The 25,347-nt window shown below is 31.8% G+C and overlaps 2 protein-coding genes across 3 annotated transcripts in view; both read left to right on the top strand.

Annotated features, from left to right (window-relative positions):
• Window positions 1-5,700, top strand: part of LOC126822572 (kinesin-like protein KIF16B) — a 34,018-nt gene extending 28,318 nt beyond the window's left edge. The window contains exons 11-17 of the mRNA XM_056100935.1: window positions 770-876; window positions 1,678-1,872; window positions 2,336-2,433; window positions 2,845-2,922; window positions 4,869-4,937; window positions 5,095-5,145; window positions 5,548-5,700. Coding sequence (XP_055956910.1) covers window positions 770-876; window positions 1,678-1,872; window positions 2,336-2,433; window positions 2,845-2,922; window positions 4,869-4,937; window positions 5,095-5,145; window positions 5,548-5,700 — 751 coding nt within the window. The remainder of the gene's footprint in view (window positions 1-769; window positions 877-1,677; window positions 1,873-2,335; window positions 2,434-2,844; window positions 2,923-4,868; window positions 4,938-5,094; window positions 5,146-5,547) is intronic.
• A 644-nt stretch (window positions 5,701-6,344) lies between these two features.
• LOC130012814 (serine-rich adhesin for platelets-like) overlaps window positions 6,345-25,347 on the top strand; it is a 42,717-nt gene continuing 23,714 nt past the window's right edge. Inside the window, exons 1-7 of one of the 2 annotated variants that reach the window (XM_056100755.1) lie at window positions 6,345-6,389; window positions 7,672-7,809; window positions 8,209-8,291; window positions 9,056-9,162; window positions 12,206-12,259; window positions 16,929-17,146; window positions 17,886-23,898. In XM_056100755.1, the coding sequence (XP_055956730.1) occupies window positions 9,149-9,162; window positions 12,206-12,259; window positions 16,929-17,146; window positions 17,886-23,898 (6,299 nt within the window). In that variant the 5' untranslated portion in view covers window positions 6,345-6,389; window positions 7,672-7,809; window positions 8,209-8,291; window positions 9,056-9,148. Of the gene's footprint in view, window positions 6,390-7,671; window positions 7,810-8,208; window positions 8,292-9,055; window positions 9,163-12,205; window positions 12,260-16,928; window positions 17,147-17,885; window positions 23,899-25,347 lie in introns of those variants that run through there. The other variant, XM_056100754.1, reaches the window with a different exon arrangement.

The following is a 25,347-nucleotide window of genomic DNA, read 5'->3' as shown; positions in this document are numbered from 1 at the left end:
CAGTTCTTATTCAATTGTATTATTATTATATACAAATTGATATACAATGAACACAGCAAATTGAAAATAAAAATATGCAATATACAAGAACAAATTATTAATCAATTATATATATGAAAACATACAAATAGATCTTTTATAGACTACAATTTGATTTATTTATGGGATCGACCTTAACTTATTCAATCTTTGAGAAATTTGTTTACAGTTAATATGCAATTACATGGATTAACAAACGCAACCAATCCTAAATAATGCCTGGCATATATTCCATTCTATAGAAAAACTCTTTAAAAGGTCAGCATAGAGTCAATCTATATGTATGTTTTATTCAAGATAGAAGTAGTAATATAAGAATAGGATATATTGTGAAAGCCTACTGTTGTTTAATTTGAATAGTAGGCTTTAGTTATTAATGATAATAGAATTTTATAAGATAGGGAATGCTTAGATTTTCCTTTGAAGCTATACAAATTAATTTTTGGGGCGAATTTAGGGTTGAATTATATTTATATTTACAGAAAATAATCATTTTGATTATGATAGTTAGAAAATATTTATTATGATAGCATACTATATTGTTAGTGTTTTGTTTCATTCAAAACAAGCTAAAACGTAGATTAATTCCCATAGAAAGCTAAAATGAAGATAATTTGAGAGTTTAAAATATAATATTGATTCCCATAGAATGCTGAAATGAAGATATTTCGAGAGTTGTTTTTTTTTAAAAATGTAAAATTGAAATCTAATTTAATTTGTGTTTTTGTAGTGAAAGAGCTGACACAACATCAACCCTCAATTATAAAGGAAGATTAAAAGAAGGGGCCAATATCAATAAATCACTGGTTACTCTTGGCAATGTCATTAAAGCATTGGGTGAGTCCATTTCTCCTTCTAAAACAAATAAGTTGTGTTGTAAATTGAAAACATTGGTATTAACCCTTTGAGCCTAGTAGCCCAATAAATTGTTGTATATTGCATTAACTGATCAGTGAGTGAGTAAGACGTTGGTTTGCTAATCAGGAGATCTCATGTTCGCTGCTGGTGTTGGCTGAGAAAGTTCTTTAAGATTTTCTGGCAGGGTTTCACCATGCCCATCTTCATTAGCCCAGTCGGTGCAGAAAAGAAGGACATAAACCCCCATTTCATTTGATTTTGGCATTGGAGTGTTTACTGCTTGGGTTCAAATCACTTTGAATCCTACAAGCAGAAGTTCAGATAACAACTCTTTAATCGCCAGTAATTGACAAAACATAAAATCTAGGAAATGTAGTTGCCCAAGTTGATGAGAATACCAAATTTGGTGTCAAAAAGTTGCGTTGCACATGGGCCTGCAATTTAAGAGGTTTGAAAATATCTCAGAGATTTATTGTCAGCATCCTAGCAGAAATTCTTTTTGAATATTCCAATGCCCATTTCCTTTTAATAGATCAAACATCTATAATTCCACTAGCTCTGTGTCATGGAGGGATTGGTGGGGTCAATACAGTAGCCTATAGCCGAAAATACCAAAAGGCCAGCACTTAGCTCATGATGAGACGCTCTGACTAATTTCAGAATTTGATAATAAGTGATAAATGATCATATTGTGAATTTGATAGTATGAACTAACCTGTTTGTAATAATATTGTTATAGTATTTGGTCAATGTATTTATTCAAATTAATTTATTTTGCAGCTGAGCGTTCCCTGTTGTCATGGACACAGATGGGTTCAACTCAAAGTGTCACCAGTTCTAGTGCTGAAAATAGTGCTCATAGTCCTAGCTCACCTCGTCGACATCAAACTGTCTTTATTCCCTATCGTGATTCCGTCCTCACATGGCTGCTTAGGGACAGTTTGGGAGGAAATTCCAAAACAATTATGATATCAAGTGAGTATAGTTATCAATAACTTTATGAAAAGTTTGTGTTTATGATTGATTTATTATATTCTTATTTGCCATCTTTATGACATTAAACCTCATTCATTGTATTCTAATTATCAACAGCAAATCAAGTGAAAAACCCATTGAAAATGTCTTCGTGTCTTTTGTTTCATTTTCAACATTGGGCATAGAGTAATATTATGAGTGGATCTGTCAATGGCCGTTACACATCTTTCACCTTAATTTGCTAATTAAATTTGTGCATTTTTGAAACTATTTTGATTTTATATAATGAATAAAATAGAGTTCACCCATCAGTTGTACATGACACTTATTATAAGTTTGAGTATATTTTGCTGGGTTTTTTAGAAGTATGCCATTAGATAAAAAAATTCAAGGGTTGAAGAGATAAATAAACATATAAGAGAATCAAAGGAAAAGTTTATTTATTATGTTTTTTCTTTTTCAGCTGTGACCCCAGCAAGTAAATATTATAATGAGTCGTTGAGTACATTAAGATATGCTCAACGAGCTAAAAATATTGTAAATAAACCAAAGATAAATGAGGTAAGATCCTCTGATCTAATTTATATTTCTGTTTAAATTCAACATAGCGGTAGTGAAAGATTAATATCATATGCTTTTAGTATGATAAAATATAATTTAACAGTATTGTATATATATATATATATATATATATATAAGGGTGGGTGGGGGAATGGCCGAATGGTATAAAGCGTGCACTTCCGATCTTAAGATCTGTCATTGGGTCAATTGACATGGTTTTGATCCCACCTTTGTTCATGACAAGGAGTAGGGTCATCTGCCTAACCTCATCGGTTTACTCCTACTGCTAAAGATCCCTACATGTTGAGTGGACAATAAACCCAATTTCTTTTTCTCTTGTTTATATTAGCTATCTATATGTAAGTGAATGATTTCATAATGATAGTCTTTTTTTCTGTTTTAATATTTCAGGATACCAATGTAGCATTAATACGACAATTACAAGAGGAGATTAAAAGATTAAAACATGAGTTGGCCAACGCACAAATGGTGAGATGTTTTCCATTAGATTTTACATTTATTAGAACTGTTGAATGTGTGTGCTTATCAGTTATGCGTTATGATATTAACTCTACATCCCAATATTGGGCCTATTTAATAGAAAAATAAAACGAAAAGAACAGAAAGTAAAGTAGGTTCATGTTTATCCTATGCTGAACAAAGTTAGGGAGGAATATTGAAATTAACTCCATCTCTTTTACATCATAAATCGTTCAAGATATTTTCATGAAACAATGGTGCTAGTTATGGCTTGTGCTAATTAGAAATTTCTTGGATTTAACGATTGTTGTGATCCCATGGAAAATGTTTTTACTTAGTTATTGATCTATCTCTGTACTTCTAGGAAACATGCCCTCTTCTTTATTAATTTTTACAAAGGCAGTGTTTATTCTGAAATTGTACTATATTTAGTTGTAGAATTTTAAATTAATCCTGTACCGTAGATTATTTTGTTGACGGTAAATCTTGCATGGTTCATAATGCTCTTTAATGCTTGTTTTTATTCCTTATAAAAAGTTTTTAGTAATGATAAGATAATGATATATATTTTTTGTTTCTTATTATCTCATATTGAAAATAACTTAAGAGTCTCCACATCGCAGATTACAAATCACAATTCCACTTTTACTTGGAAACTACTAGTAGTGATTATTTAATACATAGTTTCTGGGTTTAAACCGAATGGTAATTTGTAATCTGTGATGTAGAGACAGTAGTTTACATGTATTAACCATAGATAGAATTTATTTTGATAGTGTATATATGAGAAGCATGTCATTGTTATAATAAACTTTCAGCATGGTAGCATGGGAGATTTATTCTATTTATTACCAGAGGGTATAAATCTGAGTAGTTCTGATGTAGATTTACAACAGGTACACGTAGTTTATTTATACTTATATTAAATCATTTATTTGAGAAATAATCCAAGTATGATGCATTCCTTATGCATTTTAAAAGCATGTGACAGCTGGCTTTGATTTAGGTTAAAAATAAAATTGACTATTTGATGTAATGTGTTTGTGAGATTAATATCTATGTTTCGTTTAAAATTTCATAGCTGCAGATCAGGCCAATATTGAGATACAAATACTTTTGTGTTCAGCTGTCAACAGTTTAAGCCAAAAGTGAAACTAAAATTAGTAAATAAATGACACCTGATAATGTTTCTATCAAATATTTAATTGAATAAAGATTTATCCTTCACTAATTGAAAAAACGTATTAATCAAATTTAGAACGTTTTTAACCTAAATCCAAGAGATTTAACCATGGGCCGTATTTAACCATGGACCGTGTATATACGGCCCATGGTTTAACTTCATTGAGATTTGGTTAAATATTATAATTTTTTATTCTGCACTAAATACTAGAAAGCTTCTAGAATTACTATTTAAATGCTTGAATACTTATTTAATACACACATTCCTTAAAATAAACCATAATGTTTATGGATTACTTTTTAGTAAAGTAATTCTAGTGGCTAGCAGATAAATTTTTATTTTATTTTTCATCAATTACGATCTAAATGGTATCTTTGAAAAATAGATTTTGAATGATGTTCATAATTGCCCTACCAACCTAATAAATGTTCCCCTCTCTCTCTCTCTATATATAGCATAACTTTATTATATAATACTGTCATTGGAGTGTGATTTAATTAACATGTATCAGGGATTGTTATAGTTTATTTATTTAGCTTGTTTATATACACCTGAGTATTTGTCTGACAACACAGTTTACTTATTGGTTATCTGATGGTTATACATAGCTATCTATTTCCATCAGTAAAAGTCTTTCTGAATGTAGCATCATACTAGCATGTCAGATATTAGAATGCACTTCTTTAGTTCAAATCAAACAGTCCGGAAAGAGAGAATGATTACCTAGTATTGTTTGAGGATGTAATTAATTATTGGATTTATGTTTATTTAGGCTGGTTTACCAGTTCCTGTACGTGATAAAGGAACTGTTGTAGAAAAACTACAAGAAAAAGAAAACATGGTAAGTAGGAATGATAGTAAGAAAGATAAAAAGGAATGAGAAAAATTTGAAAAAAAAAAAGGACAAATATTTTTTTGGGGGGGGTAAATTACTGTCAAATATTATCTGTTATATACCTTCGTATAAAAATATTGTATTATTGTCGTCTATTTTACAGGCTAAACAGTTAACTCAAAGTTGGAGAGATAAATGGAATGATCCCATGGAGGTAATAAACATTACAATAATTATATATGCAGGCCCGTTGTCAGGTTATTTGCCCAGGTCTGAGGCAGGCACATGCAGTGGGATCCTTTTGGAGTGTGGGGTAATGAAATTGTGGTTTCATTTGTGATTTCCTACCTCATATGTGGACATGAATAGAATACCTATAATGAGGGCACAATGTTATGCGTAAATCATTATTTTTTTAGAGAGTACAATACCTCAGAGAGGGGGTGCCAAGGCACTGTAGACAATCCAACTAGCAACAAGCCTGAATTATGAAGTTTGCAACAAACAAAAGCTGAACTTGTTATTGTATTGATATTGAGTAAGATATAATCAAATTGTGACCGTTGTGTTCATTGTTAATGAATGTTTAATTTACTGTTTAAATTTTGGTTTCCAGCAGGGGGATGATGATGTTCTATGTTTCCACGAGTTAAGGAGAGCAAGTTCTCATGGTATTATTCTAGACTCTCAGATACCCCATTTAATTGGAATGGATGAAGATATTTTAAGTACTGGTGTCATCATTTATCAACTTGATGTAAGTATCTGATTTGTTATCTTTCATTTTGTGTAATAGAAATGAAACTAGGTTTAATGTCCTACTTTCCTGAACCAACCTAGTTAATGAATATGGGCATACATCATACAGTATGCTTTGAAGGTCATTTTACTCAGAAAGCGGTGCTACAGCCAATTTACATTTCGAAATCGAACTCTAAAGAGTTTGTTTACATGCACGCCAATGTGCACATGGAACCTTGTTTTGTTTGTCCCATACAAATGACTAGACACTGACCAGGATCGAACCCAGGATCTCCTGGTTTAGCGAGACAGTGCATTATCTCTGAGACACCACTGATCCCTGGTCTACGTCTACTAGAAATGTCTGTGGGTCTGTATATAAATCTTAAAACACATATCATAGTGAAAAACGAGTTACTTATATAATATGAAAACTAGTACTACATATATTCTATCCAAAAATATATTTGATGTTACAAACGCTTCCAACTTTGAACACCATTTCCTCATTTTCAAATTTTTATGGGTCATTAGGTTTATATATGGACATTTAGAATTTTGATATACCCATGACTGATAATAATATCCGGTGACTTGAAATTTATGTTTAAAAGAATAAAGGACATTTTTTGTGGAATAGAATAACATTGTGTATTTGTTTACAGATAGGAAGAGTTTTAATTGGTTCGGATGAAGCAGATAAACCACAGGATATAGGTAATAAATAATAAGCTTAATATTTAATCTATAAAAATATACAAGTGTTTGTGAAGTAGATACTTCCTTCAACTGGGAAAGAATTCTTTTAATGAAATGAGGTACATTATAGTTTAAATTCATTACACAAGACCTGAAGCAACAGCTAGTCCTATGCAGGCCACGAAATTTCACGCGAACGATACCAATCGGTTACGTGCGGTCGCGCCAGCTCAAAAACATGCGACCGATTTCCTGGTTACGCAAATTGAAATATCGGTTACGTTAACAAATTTATCAAACTATTCTGTTTCCTTTTGAGACTTTGTGTATAGAGTGCCAAGGTTTATAAATACTGTTTGTCAATCAGTCGCTACCTATGTGTGAGGCTATCTCATGCTACGTGCTTGGAATTGGATGAATGATTGCAAGTGACAAGTGTAATATGAAGTACGCATGTAGTCTTCAGTGACCGAAAACAATGTGGTAGCTACCATTCCTGTTTTTTTTAAGGTCAGATATGATATAAAAACGAAAACCCATTTTTGGAACCGATTCCCCTCTGCAATCGAACCGTGAGCAGTTAACTGAGTAGCTATTTACTTACATCAGCCACTTGATGTTTGAAAAAGCCGATTGATAAAAGAATTATTAAAATGTAGGGATTCAGTGAAGTGGAACATTTTTTCTAATGTTTTATTGTTTAAATGGGGACACTGTGGGATTAAAGTCATAAACACTTAACCTCAAAATATAATATTAAATATAAAAGAATATAAATTAGTCAAGTTATTCCTTTAAAAAATACATTCACTGCAAGTGGAAATGAATAATAGCACCATTTAAATCTGGATAAAACATGAAAACAGCGCAACCATTTTATGTAACCAATTGGTCACGCAATGGTCATCTGGGGTAACCAAAGAAAATGGTTACGCAGGGCATAAACCCGCAACCATTTTTTGTGTGATGCCAAAATTTGAAATTTCGTGGCCTGCTATGTTACCTGAGACAAGAATAGTTTCGGCTAACTTGACTTCAGTAAATATGTATGAATGTATGATTTATAGATTAATATCATTTGTCATAGTATTTGATATCGATGTCTTTACCTTTAAACATGTTTTACAATAGATGAATATCATTTGTCAAAGAATTTAATATCGATGTCTTTAACTTTAAACATGTTTTACAATAGATTAATATAATTTGTTAAAGAATTTAATATTGATGTATTTACCTTTAAACATGTTTTATAATAGATTAATATCATTTTTCATACAATTCACATTTATATTTGTAGTATTAAGGAATCCTGGTATAGAGAAAGAACATTGTTATGTAGAAAATGAAGATGGCTGTGTTATTATACATCCTAGCCCTGGTTGTGTTTGTAAAGTTAATGATATTGAAATAGCTGAACCTACACAGCTTCAGCAAGGTAACAAAAATAGCATTTACATTAAATATCTGCTATTTCTTAATAACAGTAAGAAATTGATATGTGAAATGTCATATTCATCTAAAAGCATGTCTTATTTATGTTAAAGTTCAGAAATTCCCTTCATAGTTGAAATTTGAAGAATAGTGGATAGAAACTGAACTATCCATGAAAAATATTTCAAAGATCCCTTCGTAGTTAAAATTTGACGAATAGTAGAATGAAACTGAATTGTCTATGGAAAATATTTTGATTCCTTGTTGCACATTTGACCATGGAAAGTGTGATTAAAGTATTTTGTTAATGAGACATTAAACACTATTCATTTGTTACCAAAAGATTGAAGACTGTACTCTTTATATCCATGCAACTTCAATTTTATTTCTGTATCTATTACAGGTGATGTACTGTTACTTGGAATAAACACAACTTTTAGATTCAATAATCCAGCTGAAGCAGCTCGATTACGAGAGCGTAGAAAGGTAGCCAATCATAATTCATGTTAAGTTGTGAACTTTAAAAATATTTTATATAAATTCAAAAAGTACACATTAAATTTTTATTGGTGCTGCTAAGAATTATTTTAATTCACCCCACCAGAATTAAATTTTGAATTTCCTTTTCTATGACATTGCAGAAACAACTTAAGTTGGTAAGTTCAAAGTCTGTAATAGAGTAACAATTTCTTTTCCTTGGTCTAAATATAATCATCTTTGAAACATTTTATTTCCAATTCCTATCTTGCCGCAGTAATGTTTCTAAAACTTCTGTGAAGATTAAAGGGACATAACTCTTCTCTGGACCCATTTTTCTGATCTCTCATTCATATCCTTAAATATTTAATATATAATATTTATGGTATAGTTATTCACAATCAAATACTTCAAAAACAGTTTACTAAAATTATTTTTTGATAACATATTAGAATTTATTAATAATTTGAGAGAAAATATGAAAATTAGTTTCTTTGTAGACTAAAGAGAAGTAACTCTTAATCAATTTCTTACTTGATTTTCAAGTGGGTAGACTTTTGTGATATTAAAACAAAACACTAATGTGTTTAGATACTGAGTTTGATTTTATATATAAGTTGGTTAAATAGACCAATATTTTGTTTGTTTTCCTTATGAGTATGTGTCATTTGGAATCATCGATATTTTGGTATAAGTTATGCATGAAGGTAAGGTGATAATATGCTAGTTTACTTCATTCCTTTATTAAATTCAAATTTTCTTTCTTTTAACAGAGTAGCTTAAGAGATGATGTAGATGGATTACCAAATAAGGATTTTTTATCGGTTCCAACATTTTATGCAAGCACAGCAACACCACCCTTCACCATGTTTAATCCAAAGTAAGTATAGACTAAGACATAGATCAAATGTATAAATGTATTTTAAAGAAAAAAAGCATTTTCAAGCATGTATGATGTCTTAATTTTAAGGATATTTCACTTTAAAAATTCAATGTATTAATAGGTTTGCAATAGTATATTATTTTGGATGTTATGTGATTCTTCTCATAATTTTAAACCCTTTTTTCCCGAATCATATATGAATGTATTTGACTGAAAAAAGCACCTTCAATCCTTTATGATGTCCTTATATAGATTAACAGATTTGCAGTAATATATTATTTTGGATGTGGTGTGATTCTTCTTATAATTTTTAACCTTTTTTTCCTGATTCATAACTGGTGGTAGTTATTCTCATCGTATAATATTAAATTTGATGCAATATATTCTAACCATTTTGGTACTAATTGTTTTAACCAATGATTTATTTGCGCCCCAGACTGGAATCAGCTGAGATATGGTGAGTTGGGAGAATTTCAGAATATAAATAGCTTTTGTCCATTGTAGTAGAGTTTATTTTTATTTAATTGAAGAAAATACGCTTGTAAGACTGGGCAATTAATATAATAGATTCAACCTATGTAAAAGCTAGTTCAAATAGTTCAATAGTCAATAAATATGGATATTATTTTCAAACATGCACTAAAATAAACAAGAGGAAATATAGAGTGCACAGCAGTATATTATAAGTTACTAATCAACATGTATTACTACTTAGGAACAAATTAATAATCATGCAAATCACATATTGCTTGGATCATTCTTACTTTTAACATACATCAGTGGTAACACACTTGTCACAGTATTAGTATGTCATCAACCTGTTTTTCTTTTGGTTAACTCATTTTAAAACTTTGTTAGAGGTTTATATTGTTTTTATAGCAACACATTTAATGTGAACATAGGTTGTCTTACCAAGTGTCCATCAATCTGTCATCTGTCTTAAAGGGTTTGGGAACATTCCACAGGTCAGAGTACTTTGTAGATTTTTTTCAAATATATCACTGAGTTATCTCCCCATTTATGGGCAATCTTATGAAAGCATGAAAATTCGCAACAGGGCAGAGTTATGTACAAAATCTTTCGAAACGCAGTGAGATTATTGATTAGGATAGAATTTCTAATATTTCAGATCGTAAATTGTGAACACGTTCTGTGGAATTATGTTTTTGGTCATATTTGTATTTTTAAATCTTGTAAATTTTAATGCAATACAGAAAAAGATTAATAGTGGAATTTTTTAAAACTTGATGGAATTGGTCAGTAGGACCTTAAGTGGAATCCTATCAAGATTCAGAAGATTTTGATCGAAGATTTTAAAGTTGTCTCACCTGTTATGTTTGATATTATTAATTTAGCTATAGTATAAATATATGTATAAAGTGATGTTAGATGGAAGAGTACTACTGGTATTTGCAACTCATTGTACTATTTAGAACAGTATATCCATTTATTACAGGCTGTATGTAGTATACTAACTAGATAAATCTTTATTATTCATCACAGTTACATCACTGGCTTTTAGATACATTCACTGTGGTTGATACTCTCTTTTTCGAAATTTAATAAAAACAAGTGGTATTAAGACTGGTATGAGACAATTTTAATATACTACACTTAGCAGAAGTCTCATACTATCAGTATTATTTGTAGGCCTACATACAGCTGGTCTCATTTTATAAAGCACACATATATCTAATCTACATGTCACATTTTACTCTACAACTTTATTGAACATATGTATACATAATTTTCTGTGTATGCTCCATGATAAGGGTCAATAGAATAAATAGAAAGAAAAACGTCAAAGTTATAGTATTGTCCGTTTACAAATGTGACTCATCTAGAATCCCCCCAATGTTGCCAGGAATTGCATAGAATATGCAGAATTTAAAACTTGCAGATTCTTATGAGTGACTTCTGCTTTTCATTAAAGAATTAATGTAGTATATTGATTTTTTTGTGTACATATATATTTTTTATCTTTGTAGATATTTTTATTTTGTTAAAATATTTTATTCAGGGAAGGGTTTGGTAGTGAAAAATTTCCCTACATTTATTTCATAGGGATAGATTTGACTGAAGTATGTTTTTGCAATTGAGAAAATGTTCTGTGGCATGGGCAAAATATTATAAGAATAGCAAAATAAGAAATTAATTATTCCCGATCTGACCCATGTTTTAGTTATTTATTTCAGTACAAATTTTAATTTCATATTGCTGTATATTTTAGTATTATTCAATACTATCCATTTTGTTATATTTTAGTATTATTCAATTAGAATCCATTTTGTTATATTTTAGTATTATTCAGTTGCAATTCATTTGGTTGTATTTTAGTATTATTCTGTTACAGTTTATATGTACCAGTAGTAATTTAGTATAATTTTGTTACAATTTATATGTACCAGTAGTAATTAATGTTCATTAGAATAGTTGATACTGATTACATGTTTTGTCTGGGTTGTTTGTAGTCTATTTATATATGTTCTAAGATATCATAATTAATATGGTTCAGTCATGAAAATAATTTGTTATTAGGCATAAAAAATTACTGATTAATTGTTATGGTTATCGGTTTACGACTTTTTCTTCTGAAAACTGAGTTAGAATATGAAGTGATACCTCATTATTTAAACTTTACATAAGAAATGTAATATTTCTGGATAACCTGTCATTTGGTCAATTTAGTAATTGAGTATCTTTCATTTCGTAAAAATTAGAGGTCATTTGGTGAACCCGAGAATTTTGTTTCTAATCTTGTCTGAGATTATCAAAATAATATCTCTCTCCTACCCTCCAATTCATTTGACTCTTTGACACCTTTTACTACCTAGTAGAACTGTTGTATTTGGAAGTGCATAAAAAGATAGAGTGTTGACTTTAAGCGTGTTTATAGTCAGTCTTGATATATTATCCTGCTAGATCTAGATTGTAAATTTTGTCATAAATTTCTTATCAAGATTTAAAAAGAAAATATAACCTGATTTAAAAAGCATTATCATGACCATAAATGTAATAGTGGTTGATTTTATGATTTCAGTGTGGAGTTGACCAGCAGGTATAAAACAGAACCAGAAAGAATTGAACAAGCTAGGTGAGAAATATTTTCTATTTTCATGGAATAATATTGTTTATAGAAATACACTGTTGGACTTGGTTTACAATATCCCTAGTTGAATAAGTGATATATCTATTTTGATAGTTCTATGCCCTGTCACGATAGCAAATCAAAGTAACTTAGGCTTTGTAATTTGTTACGTAAAAAGTAGTTAAACTTCTCCTTGTTGTAATCACAATACCTGATGTGATTTGGTTTTAAAAAATCAGAGAACAATACATTTTAAAGTTAAAGTACCTGTAGAACCACTTTGTTTTATACACCCACATTTTCATATGGGTGTATATCGTTGTCGCCCCTGTCTGTCCTGTTACTTTCGATATTCGCGCATATTGGACCTGGATTATGGCCCCTGATTGTACGCAAAAATCACATTTTTGGTATTTAATTCGGTCACAATTTTTAACCGATTTTGATGAAACTTCAAATATATGTTTATAACTCAAAAGAGCTTTGGTTCTTTTCAATATTATTTCGCATAACAGACCGTAACTTCCTTGATTATAGCCCGTGATGGTACGAAAAATCATGTTTTTAGCTTGTGGTCCCTCTAGAGGTCACAATTTTTATCCTCTGTTGATGAAACTTAATATGTATGCTTATATCCCGAAGATCTTGGATCCTTTTGATGTTGTCGCATGTCAGACCGTAACATCCTGGATTATGACCCTTGATTGTATTAGCTTGTTCTCTGTCCATCTCATTGCAAAATGTGGACGTATCTTACATGGCAACTGCTTGTTATAATCATTGGTTCAAATGGTAGAAAACATATTCCAATGATGATCCCTATTAACGAACCTGTTATGGTAGAATAATTGGTGCTCGAAGGCTACCTTTAAACTGGTCTATGCTATTGACAAACACTCAACAGGTCGAAAGCTACCATATTAAATTTGGGAATAATCACATAGTTGGAATCATGTGTATTTATTGTCAGTAAAATAAAAGTTAAATAATGATAACAATTTGTGGCAAATGTTTCAATCAACCACCTATATTCATTAAATAACACCAGGTTCCAAAGATGTTCTTTTTTTTTTACTTTTTAAAGATCAGTTTATGTTAGTTTGTATGCACTTGGTCAATCATATTGATTCTCTCACTTAAAAATTGATTGATTTCGACTTAAAATGTCCTACTACCCTTATTTTTCTACTGACAAAAATATTTTGAAAGGATTATAAAATAAATGAAATATGATAGATTAGATAATAATGATTACTATTCAATACGGTGTGGAATATTGATTATAAGCTAATAGAAAACAGGCTATCGTAATATTTAATATTAGATTTAGCTTGCTAGATTTCCTAGTAGACACATTTTTATAAAATAGATAATAATAGCATTGCAGTACAGAATAGATTTGCATCAGATATGATATTGTCGTCTAGCTAGGGTTGTTTATTATGTTAGAAATATTATAATTACATATCTGTCTCTTAGAAAAATACAGAATCCCAAATATAGTAGACATGTCATACATGTGACTAATGAACCCTTGATTGTTGTATTTACTGTGTCAAATAATGGCCCAATCCCTGAGTATAAAAGCTTTAATTGATTAGTTTTCTAAAGATCTCATATTTTTAAAGACTGGATGTCATAGTGGTACCACAATTACCCATGTAAATATTGTATTATTTCACAGTTTAGACATGATATGTATAGACTGGTAGTTGTATATTCAGGCCATTATAACTGTTATTGACCACTCTACAAATTCTTTTTACGTTTCTATACCTATATTCATCTAGGTTTATATGATCAGCCTTATTCATCTAGGTGTTTCTCATATATTACAGTTTATTGGGTTTGAAGTGGAGGGATATTAAATTCCTGCAATGTGATAGTGTATAGTTGTACGGTGTGGTCATATATCCATGAACTATTTATAAGTAAATCGTATCAATACCTCTTTAGCATAAGAAAAGGCATTTAACTGTGTTATGATTTAGCATGGTACCATGTGTTCAAATTATTTGAATAAAATAAATTTGATTTTATGTGACATAAAGTTTCAGTCATACTGATTACAGACATTGTTAAACTACGTAGATTTTACAAATATTCAACTTTATGATGATAAATTGATATGGATTCTGTGCATTTGGATATTATTTTGCTTAATTAGAACATTGGTATTTTTATATGGAAAACGTTCTTCTGACTTATGTACCAGTTGTTGACTATCATGGAATCTGGTAATATGTTATTATTTAGAACATGTTTTGATATGCTGTTTTATTATATGATTGATTTTATTTCAAGATAAATGGGAAACCATGTTTGTATTAAATATAAGTAATGTAATGCAGGTCGGTTGGTTTGCTTACATATTGTATGAATTAGGGGCTACTTGTACATAGTAGTGGATGGAATTGTTCGATTTGTTAGGTTTTTTTATTTTTTTTACCATTATTATATTTGGATATTTGAAATTTTAAAAATGTAAGTTCAATCCCTACATTTCAGATCTTTAAAAATTAAATGATTAAATTAATCTGATAAGCTATTAGGAAACAAAGCAGCTGAAATAGAAAAAGTAAATGTAATATAATCATAATTGTTAAGAAATATCTAACAAACATGAAAATACCACGTCAGTGTCTTCATCCCATGTGTTCCTATGAATCACTTAATTGATAGAAACAAATAAATTTATTTCTTCAAATTGCAATCTTCTAAATTAATATTAAATTGCGGCTTTTCAATAATTTAGAACAACAATGGGGAAATAAAAAAAAATTTTTTTAATTGAAGGCCCTGTGAGATAGATCGCCTATCTAATGCCTTACATTTTAAGATATTTTAATCTTTTAAACACATGTGAAAAGTAACAGAATCTAAATTAGTGGTATTTGAATTTCTGAATTACCAACCATGTAAAATTAAACAGATCAATTAGCTCATTGTAAAATTGTGCGATCAAATTGAGATAAAGGTTAATTAATTTGTAAATAAATGCTTAATGAGATAATATTTGAAATGGATTAATAACAATGTGTCCCAGCAAATCAGATTATATTATTTGAAGTGTAGGTGATATTGACGTGCATGAGATAAAGGTTAAATTACCCTAATCTCTTACACTTTCAAACACAAATGTATATAATAAATTGTATTTGTTTTCTTTTAATGACAAAAATATTGCATGGATTAGACGAAATCTTATCATAGATTTATTCTGTTAATAAGATTAGAGTATGCCTCTACAACTTAAGATATGATATTAGGCAAAGTGCCAATAAATCTAATCTACATAATCTAACATAGCAAACTATATTTTGTTATTACATCAACTTATTGTGCTATTATTCAGTCAAGAGCTATTTCGTAGAAACACATCAAGGCCATTTCGTACAGGTGCTGTTTTTCTCTGAGAATCTATTTAGTAATCTATAGAAATTGAATCTAAAATAAACCAGCGTGTAGATAGAAGATAATTGTGCATAACTGGATTGTGTATGATGTTTATTGTAATATGGATTGAAAGAAGTAAATTGATCTCTAATTTAGAGGAGTATTAATTTTGTGTGAAAGAATATTTATTTTAGCAGTACTGATAGTCTAGGTTTTATAATTCTAACAAGCCTTCATTTCAAAGTGATCTTAAAGATAGTGATATGGATTAAAGGAGAAGTAATTCCATTCCAAATTTAGAGGAGTATTAAAATTTTACAAAGACAATATAGACATTTATTGTTTATGTTGATAGACATTTATTTTGGCACTACTGATTGTCTAGGTTTTATGGTTCTAACAAGCCTTTATTTCCATGTGATCTGATGGACAATAGTCAGTCAGTAATAGTGAATATTTTTTTTAATGACACTTGAAGAGACAATATAGAGACTTTAATAAGAAATATGATACCCACTTGATCTAGTTTTTAGTCTGTAGTACAAAGACAGTTCATTTCAACTGGTAAATTATAAAATTAAGATTTTGATAGGTCACATCAAAAGTTTTGAAATTAGAACAAATGTTGCATTTGAGTTGTTGTAGTACACCTGGAGCCCAGTGCTACAGTTTGGCTTGGGATCATTTCCTTGGGATCTACATTCATTTGGTTCCCTATTTGTATGTGGAACCTATTTGATTGCTTCTTTTTTCCCCATAGTCTTTACAAAACATTCTGCTAGAAAGGTTTTCAACTGCTATCTGGTATAAATCTTTGATTTGATGTCGATTTATTTTTTTTAAAAACATTTGTCTTTCTTACTATTATTGGGTCTACTTATTCACTATTTCTTCTTGGATTGTTTCCCTTATTATTAGTTTTCATTTTGTTGAATGAAGCCTGTATCACTGGATGCTTACAGCTAGCCTGCAGATCAATTCACTTGATCTGATATATACATTTATTGTTTATTGTTTTGAAATATCTTTGTATATTGTGTCCTGTCATAGGTTTGTCTTATGTAATTGTTTATGTGTGGTGGGGTCCTCCTAAACTAACTATGAGGTCCGTGTATTATGTATGCCCACATTTTACTTGCAAAAGGTCGCTTTCTTGTAACTAAATAAAATAAGGTAATTAGATAAACCTGGAACTGGACCAAACTGCCAGACCAATTCTTTTAGTCATTTTACTTCAGCAACTTTTAGATTAACTTCTAAATTTTACGTTTTGTTTCAGTCAAGAGCTGGAGAAGACAAGACTGGAACTCCGTGAGAAAGAAGAGACTCTTCAACTAAAGGAGGATCAGTTGTTCAGTCAACATGAAGAGAGAAAGAATGAAGTAGAGCGTGAGAGACATAAACTGACAGAAGCCATTAGAGAATTTCAGAAAAACAAAAGTAAAGTGGAGAAATTAGAGAAAGATACTGCACAACATATAGCAGAACAACAACAGCGTAAGTTCTAGATGGATGTAACCAGTAATCTCCCTTAGTTGTTTGAATAAGCTGTGTTATATACCCGAATTGTGGAATCATGATGATTGGTGTGTCCACTGAGTCGGTTAACACAAAATTAAAAAAATGTCCATAAATATAATTTTGGCGATGGAGAAATGCCGAAATATTGGCAACTGAGTAGGCTAACGCAAAATAACAAATTGCCTTCGAAGATAATTTTGACAATGGAGAAAATGTCTTATTGATGGTATGAAAGAGAAGAGCTGGTTGTAATAAAGTTATGTATCTACTGTTTTGAAGGAACACAAGGCAACAGTAGGAGGTCATTCCATTTGGCTATATTACTTTTCTTTCCAGTTCTGTTCCTACATTTCAAATAAAAATCTGTTTATTCATTTACTTATAAAAGTAAATAAAGGTAAATCTCACATGGTGGAAAATATTTTTTCTATTATTTATGTATTTAAGGCCTTGTGGACCTTAACACAGTGAACAGTTTTGGGAATGAGAAAAATTAAGTGAACATTTTTGTAATGAAACCTGGTTAAACTTCAGTCAATTTGTCTAAAACAAGCTTTAGCAGAAAAATAATAAAAAATGTATAAATTTATTAATTAAATTTACAGTATAAATGCATATAAATTAGTGCTTAAAAGAGTCTGTATCTATTTTCATTAACTTCCTTTGAAGGATGAAATCTGACTAATGTAAAAAGACCATCTTTCATATTTTTCAGAAACAAGAAAGATCATTGAAGAGGCTGTAAAACTAAATAAGGAGAAAAGTCAAGATACATCAGTTCAGTGTGATGTCATTCCTAAAGATCCAGCTAGTATCAAAACTAGAAAATTATCCAAAGAAGGACGAATCAAGGATCTTGCTCAACAAGAGTTAGTGAACAGAGTCTCAACCTTTGAAAAATCTAGATCCTTGGCTCTTGAGGCAGAGGCACTGGAAGAGCAAGAAGAGTCTATTCAAGTACAGCAACAAAAAGTTCGAGCTAGAGAAAAAGACTACAAAGCCTTCGATAAGTCTTTGATAGAAGAACTTAGTCACGAGAAGCAAGTTGTTGGGAAGCTTGAAGCCCAAGAAGACCAAATACAAGCTTATATTCAAGAAAACAAAGATTTGATTAAAGTTGCCATGGATAAGCCAAATCCTATCCGTGGTGGTGTTAGTGAAATGAACTTACAATCTACAGGGAAGAAAAAACATGACTCCCTCCTTCCACTCAAACACATAAATGTAGAACGGTTGCGTGGAAATTCTCCAAAAAAAGAGATAAAGGTAAAGAAGTCACCACTCTCCAGCCGAGATGATCTTTCAGCAAGCTCATCAAATGAAAATCTTCAGAAAAAGAAAAGATCACCAAAAAACACAAAATTAACTTCCTCGGCTGAAGACATTACTAACAGGCTTTACAGACAACCTAGAGATGTTAAAGTTCATAAGTTCTTGAAGAAAAGTTCAAGACACCTTTTACTAAATCAACCTGTCAGATCAACTCCTAAAGTTAGAACTCCTCTCACCACCCCAGCACCACTTATTTTACGCAGACCTCCTAAACCAATCATTAATGACCCACTAAAGCTAAGAACCTTTGGAGGATCTGACCCTAACCTTGCACGTCCAGAATTAGTACGATCAAGATCTCGCATAAGACAAATTTCAAGTATGTGTAATCTTGCCAGTGTACCAGAAGCTTCATATGAAGCAGAGTCAGAGGCTGAATCAATGCATTCTGAACCGTCCATTCCAGTTGCTGTTGCTGCTGTCAGACATAGAAATAAACATATTGATATTTCAACAGAAAGATCTCGATCAATGCCAACCGATGGTAATTTTGAACAAGCTTGGGAAAACTACTCTCAGAATATGGGACTGAAGATAGAACCAAAGTATTTGAACTTGTCGGATAGTGAATTGAATTCGCCTGTCAAAAACTCTGATGATTCCTGCATGATGAACTTGAATGTTGGCAGAAGATCAAAGAAAAGAAGACGTGAGATAGATTCTGGTCCATTTTCAGTGGAGACAAACGATGTTGATCAAGATACACTACCTGGCAGTATAGATGACAAAACACCTAGAAATCAAGATGAATCAAAAGATGAGGCATCAGATGATGACTGTCAGAGAGCAGAAAACAGTTCTATATTTACACCGGGAAGAGACTCTACAGGCAGGGAAGAATATATCCTAGTCAATGATGAGTTGAATGCTAAGAAAGGAGGCAGAGAACATCCCAACTTTGACGTAACAAAACAAGACCAATCATCATTGCATTATGAGAACACCGAATCAGTGATGGTTTTTGGATCAGAAGAAGAAGAGTTTATATACAGTGATGAAAATTCCCATTCAGATGTATTATCTGATTCATTAGATGACATGAGTGAAGATTCTTTGAGTGGCTGTAAGGATGATGAACACAATTTTAACCCTGAGGAAACTCAGAGAATGGACAAATCATCTGAATCTAATTCACCCAATCTGTGTTCACCAGATATTACCAGAGCAAGTCCAGGGGAAGAAAATTACATCTTAATTGGTAATGTTTCTGACGACTCGATGGAAACCGAACCTCAAAATGTAAGTGCTATTAATATAAACCGAAGTGTTTCATTTCAAGGTGATCAAGAAAGAAGGGACAAAATTGTTCCACCATCAAAACGGTCAGACCATTCAACATTAATTCCTAAGGACAGCCATCTTCCACTATCCGGCAATTCAAGCCAAACATCTAAATCTAGTCAAAATTTTCCAACCTCTCCAGGATATTCTTCCAAATCATTACCTCTTAAAGAAAAATTATCTAAATCACCAAAAGATAATTTATCAATATCCTCTGTTAAGCCACCAAAACAGCATTCTGGTTACACAAAAGAACAGTCTACAAAAACAAAAACGAGATGTACTGATAATGATGGTCATAACAGTGGTCATTTGTCAAGCAAGAAAAATTCAACTTCAAAGAGCAAATTACCAAACTCGGCTTCTTCAGAAACTACTTTGGGGGCTTATAAGCAGAGAAGTCAAGACAAGTTAACAGTCATACAAGGGATGGTACCACAATTAGAATTATTGTCAAATAGTAAAACTCAGGATGTATCCCGCCAAAGGAAACAACAGCTTGGTGTATATTCCGCAGAGACCAATTGTTTAGATCAGGAAAATCTCAGAAATAAATCAAAATTCCGGAAAGGGACAGCCCCTGATCTCAGTTCAGCGGGTAAAACACATACCGGTACTGATGATATTCGAATGATGGAAAAGCCTGAGTTGAGAAGAAGATCTCCTGTTCCTGAAGAAAAATCATGTGTTACTGCAAGAAAATCACTAACAAAGAAACCAGATCATCCAGAGTCGATAGGAAATTCTACAAACAAAACAAATATTGGTTCACAAAAGAGATCACAAAAACATTTAAAGCCAACCACAGGAGAGACAGACACCTCAGATTCCTCTACAGAACCTAAGCCAACGTCTACTCCCAAAGAAAAGATTAGAATTAAAATAAAGTCCTTGCCTAATGATAAAGGTATTACTGGTGATACAACTACAAGCTCAAATTCATTACCAACTACTCCAGTTAAAGTAAAATTCAAATCGGCCAAACCTAGAGGAATGGTTCTTTCAGAAGAAAATGTATCACTATCTGCAAACAGTGGAAGTTTGAACAAATCATCTGCATCTTACTCAGAACACCAGTCAAATTATGGCGCCCCGGGAAATGAAAAAGTAGATGAAAATGAACTATCTAGGTCAAGCTCTTCAGTAATATCTGAGAATGAACCCATTTCAGAGTCAGAGAATGGTCAAGCAGAAAGTTCTTCTGGAACTACTACCAAAGATTCTGAAATTGATTCTGTTTCAGAAAGTGATGCACAAAAATCTGAGGAAGTTGGTCCATTAGGTATACAGGAAGCTGCAAATGACAGTGTCATTGTGTTGGTTCCTGGAGAAAAAAGAACTCAGATTCTTGGACACACCAGTCATCAACCATCAAAGAAAAGCAAATCTGAAAAACCTTATAGTAAAGATAACATTGAGTTCAACGATATTTCTCACACACTTGCTGGTTTGCCTACAATAAATACTACTATGACAGGTTCTCCACGGGCTGAATCCTTCAAAAGTGAAGAGAAATATTCTGATATGGAATTCCAAGATGTGTCTGGAAATTCTGTTGTTTTAAAATTAAATGAGGAACCTCCATTATACTGGAATGAAACACAAACCTCTTTGATAGACAATACAAATAGTTCATCAAATAAAGACAAGACCAACACAGATCCTCCCAAAAATGCAAATATTTTAAGTTTAGGTGAATATAATTTTGACAATGATGACAATTTGAGAAAATCGGACAAATCATTGCACGGAGATAGTTCATCAAATAAAGACAAGACCAACACAGACCCTCCAAAAAATGCAAATATTTTAAGTTCAGGTGAATATAATTTTGACAATGATGACAATTTGAAAAAATCGGACAAATCATTGCACGGAGAAGACACTCCCTTGAACACAAGTTTAAAAAACATGACATATGTCCAAAAAACGTCTCAAGACAGTTCATTAACCGGCACCCAAAGCAAAGACCTATATCAGGGAACAAGCATACCAGAAGTTAGTGACCAAAGTACAAAGAGCTTAGTACCTGGTAACCCACTACAGAAACCTCAACAACCCACTAATAGGTTTGAATCTGAAACATTGTCTTCACCCACTGATGTAAATGTATTGAATGAAGGTGATTTTCAAACTACAAAGGTAGCAGCCCTGAATCCTTTAAAGACGGGCAAAACTGACATCCAAAACATAAATACTACTGTGCCTTTATCATGGAATCAAACCCAAGGACAATATGTTGTAGATGATAATTATGAAGAGTTAATCAGTTTGCCGAATAAATCAGATGAACTATCAAAATTAGATAGCCAAATCTCTAACAATATTGAATGTTTTAAACCTGATAACCAAATTCAAAAGCAGCAACCACTCACAGAAGAAAATTTATCAGGATCCTTGCATGAATCAGATCATTTCAACAGAACTGGGTCTAATGTCCAAAATATATCTCAAGACAGTCCAATAACTGGCGCACAAAGCAAAGACCTATATCAGGGAACAAGCATACCAGAAGTTAGTGACCAAAGTACAAAGAGCTTAGTACCTGGTAACAAAGACCTATATCAGGGAACAAGCATACCAGAAGTTAGTGACCAAAGTACAAAGAGCTTAGTACCTGGTAACCCACTACAGAAACCTCAACAACCCACTAATAGGTTTGAATCTGAAACATTGTCTTCACCCACTGATGTAAATATATTGAATGAAGGTGATTTTCAAATTACGAAGTTAGCAGCCCTGAATCCTTTAAAGACGGGCAGAACTGACATCCAAAACATAAATACTACTGTGCCTTTATCATGGAATCAAACTCAAGGACAATATGTTGTAGATGATAATTATGAAAAGTTAATCAGTTTGCCGAATAAATCAGATGAACTATCAAAATTAGATAACGAAATCCCTAATAATATTGAATGTTTTAAACCTGATAACCAAATTCAAAAGCAGCAACCACTCACAGAAGAAAATTTATCAGGATCCTTGCATGAATCAGATCATTTCAACAGAACTGGGTCTAATGTCCAAAAAATATCTCAAGACAGTCCAATAACTGGCGCACAAAGCAAAGACCAATATCAGGGAACAAGCATATCAGAAGTTAGTGATCAAAGTGCAAACAGCCTAGTACCTGGTAACACACTACAGAAACCTCAACAACCCATTGAATCTGAAACATTGTCTTCATCCTCTGATGTAAATGCATTGAATGAAGGAGATTTCCAGAGTTCAAATACATTACCATTCATGCAAGCTATTAACTCTGACAGACAATTATGTCCTCCAATCCAATCTATGCTTGCTTCTGAGGTAGCAGGCCAGAATTTCTTAAAGACGGGCAAAACTGACATCCAGAACATAAATACTACCGTGCCTTTATCATGGAATCAAACTCAAGGACATTACATTGTAGATGATAATCAAGAAGAAATAATCAGTTCACAGAATAAATCAGATAAGCCATCAAAATTAGATAGTCAAATCCCTAATACTACCAATAGTTCTAAACTAGATAACCAAACTCAAAAGCAACAAACACTCAGAGGAGAAAATTCATCAGGATCTTTGAATAAATCAGATCACTACAACAGATCTGGGTCTAATATTCCTGAGACTATTCAACACACCAAGCAAGCTGAAAAACTTAAGGTCCAGACATTTTGTTGTGAAATGTCATCCATAGATAAGTCTGGTATTGAAGATGTAGCAACTACATCAGATTACCATCATATTGACACAAGAGGCAGAGAGATTCAGCAGAATGAATCTGAAAATTCAGAAGATTCTCGTGGTGTAGAAGAAGCAGACACTGATTATTCCGATGATTCTTTGAATGGTGCACATTTAGAAGGAAATCAGCAACCAAATATTGAAAATGAGACAGAAAGTATCAACCATACGGCTGGCATGGAAAATCTAAACAAACCACCAATCATTGCAACAACCTCAAATACTCAGTATCAGAATCTTTTACCTGAAGATTCTTTGATGCATCAAGAACCCCAGAGTCTGGTGGTCAAAGTGGACAGTGTCTCCAGTCAACTCTCCAATGATTCCACAGCAGACATTCTTCAACAGAACTCAAAAGATCAGATATTGTCATCTAACCAAAGGTAAGACATTTAAATGATTATCAAATTTACTTTCAAGAGTGCCAGAAAATTTAAAACAAATTATTGGTAGATTTGTAAGATGATTAGGAATATGCAAACTTTTTGGACTGCTTAAACAACTTAGCTACTGTGGACATATGTCTAGCTGCCTTCCAACCTATCCTTAAATTATTGATCACAGTATATTCTACATACCTGAATGTTCTGTGCCTGATCGGCCAATACTCCATGGATCTTCATCAGGAATTTTAATTATATAGGTTGTATTTACATAACTGAGAAAGAAAATATACCTTTCCAAAACATGATATATTGATGATCATGTATAGAACATGGGACAAGCACAAAAACATGAAATTTATTGTGGGAGTAAAAATTGTTGATGATTAGGGGTTGGTTGTTTCAGTAGTTTCATAAGGCTATGATATGTATAATATATAGTATATTTGGTGCATTTCCGTTAACCTCATAGTGTATTTTAATGTAGACATGTAGTATTTTCATGTAATACAGCATGGGCTACACTCTAAATGTTAGTTCTGACTGTAACAATAAAGGTCTAGATATCAACATGTATAATGATAATGTTTTCAAGTTGTATATAATAATACATCTGACATGTTTTGACAATCAGTTAAGTATGAAGATATAGGCTTATTAATGGAAAGTTGGCAATACATATCAGAACTGGGTTTTTTTTCAATTTTTTGATTTATGCACCAGGTAAAACTGAACATTGTTTAAGTCATCTAATTTTAAATTCTGCTTTGATAATAGTAAGTGCAGGGGAACTGCACCACACAAAATTTATACACAGACTTCACTCAAATTTGAAAACAATTAGGAATACAAACCAAAGAAACCATTGTGCAATGCCAGCATGAGTCATGATCTGCTATATGCTACACGAAATACAAATGTAAGCATAAGAGGTTGAAGTTGAAGATATACAAATAATAAAGAAAATAATACTTAGACCCTACAACAGACACAAAGTATATTTCTATATTTCGAAAATTTCTTCTGGATGTATTATATAAAGTAGCAGGTGACTGACTCTAAATCAAAGGTCAAGGAAATCTATAATTTTAATATAGGGATCAAATCTATTTGTAATACTTGATGATCAAGGTCATTAGAGGGGTATATGTCTGGTATGTACTATTGAAGTAACTTATATAACTGAATGTAAAATGACATGTCTTATCTTATACTGTATATCATAATATACTACTAGGGGTAGTTTGACTAGGGTCAGGTCACAAGATTTAACAATGATAACCTAGGAAATTTTGATTGTTCTTTGCATTGTGTCATTTGTAAATTTGGGTTAAAAACACTGAGTAGAACATGTTGGCTTTATATTAAAAATGTCTATAAATCGATTGATGCTGAGAGCTGGACAATGGTTTTCGAAAGATTAGTGAGTATTTGTATTTGTTTTGGAAT

The sequence above is a fragment of the Patella vulgata genome, chromosome 5 (assembly GCF_932274485.2).
Source record: "Patella vulgata chromosome 5, xgPatVulg1.2, whole genome shotgun sequence".
In the NCBI taxonomy this organism is placed as follows: Eukaryota; Metazoa; Mollusca; class Gastropoda; family Patellidae; genus Patella; species Patella vulgata.
This window is presented reverse-complemented; position numbering and strand designations above follow the sequence as displayed.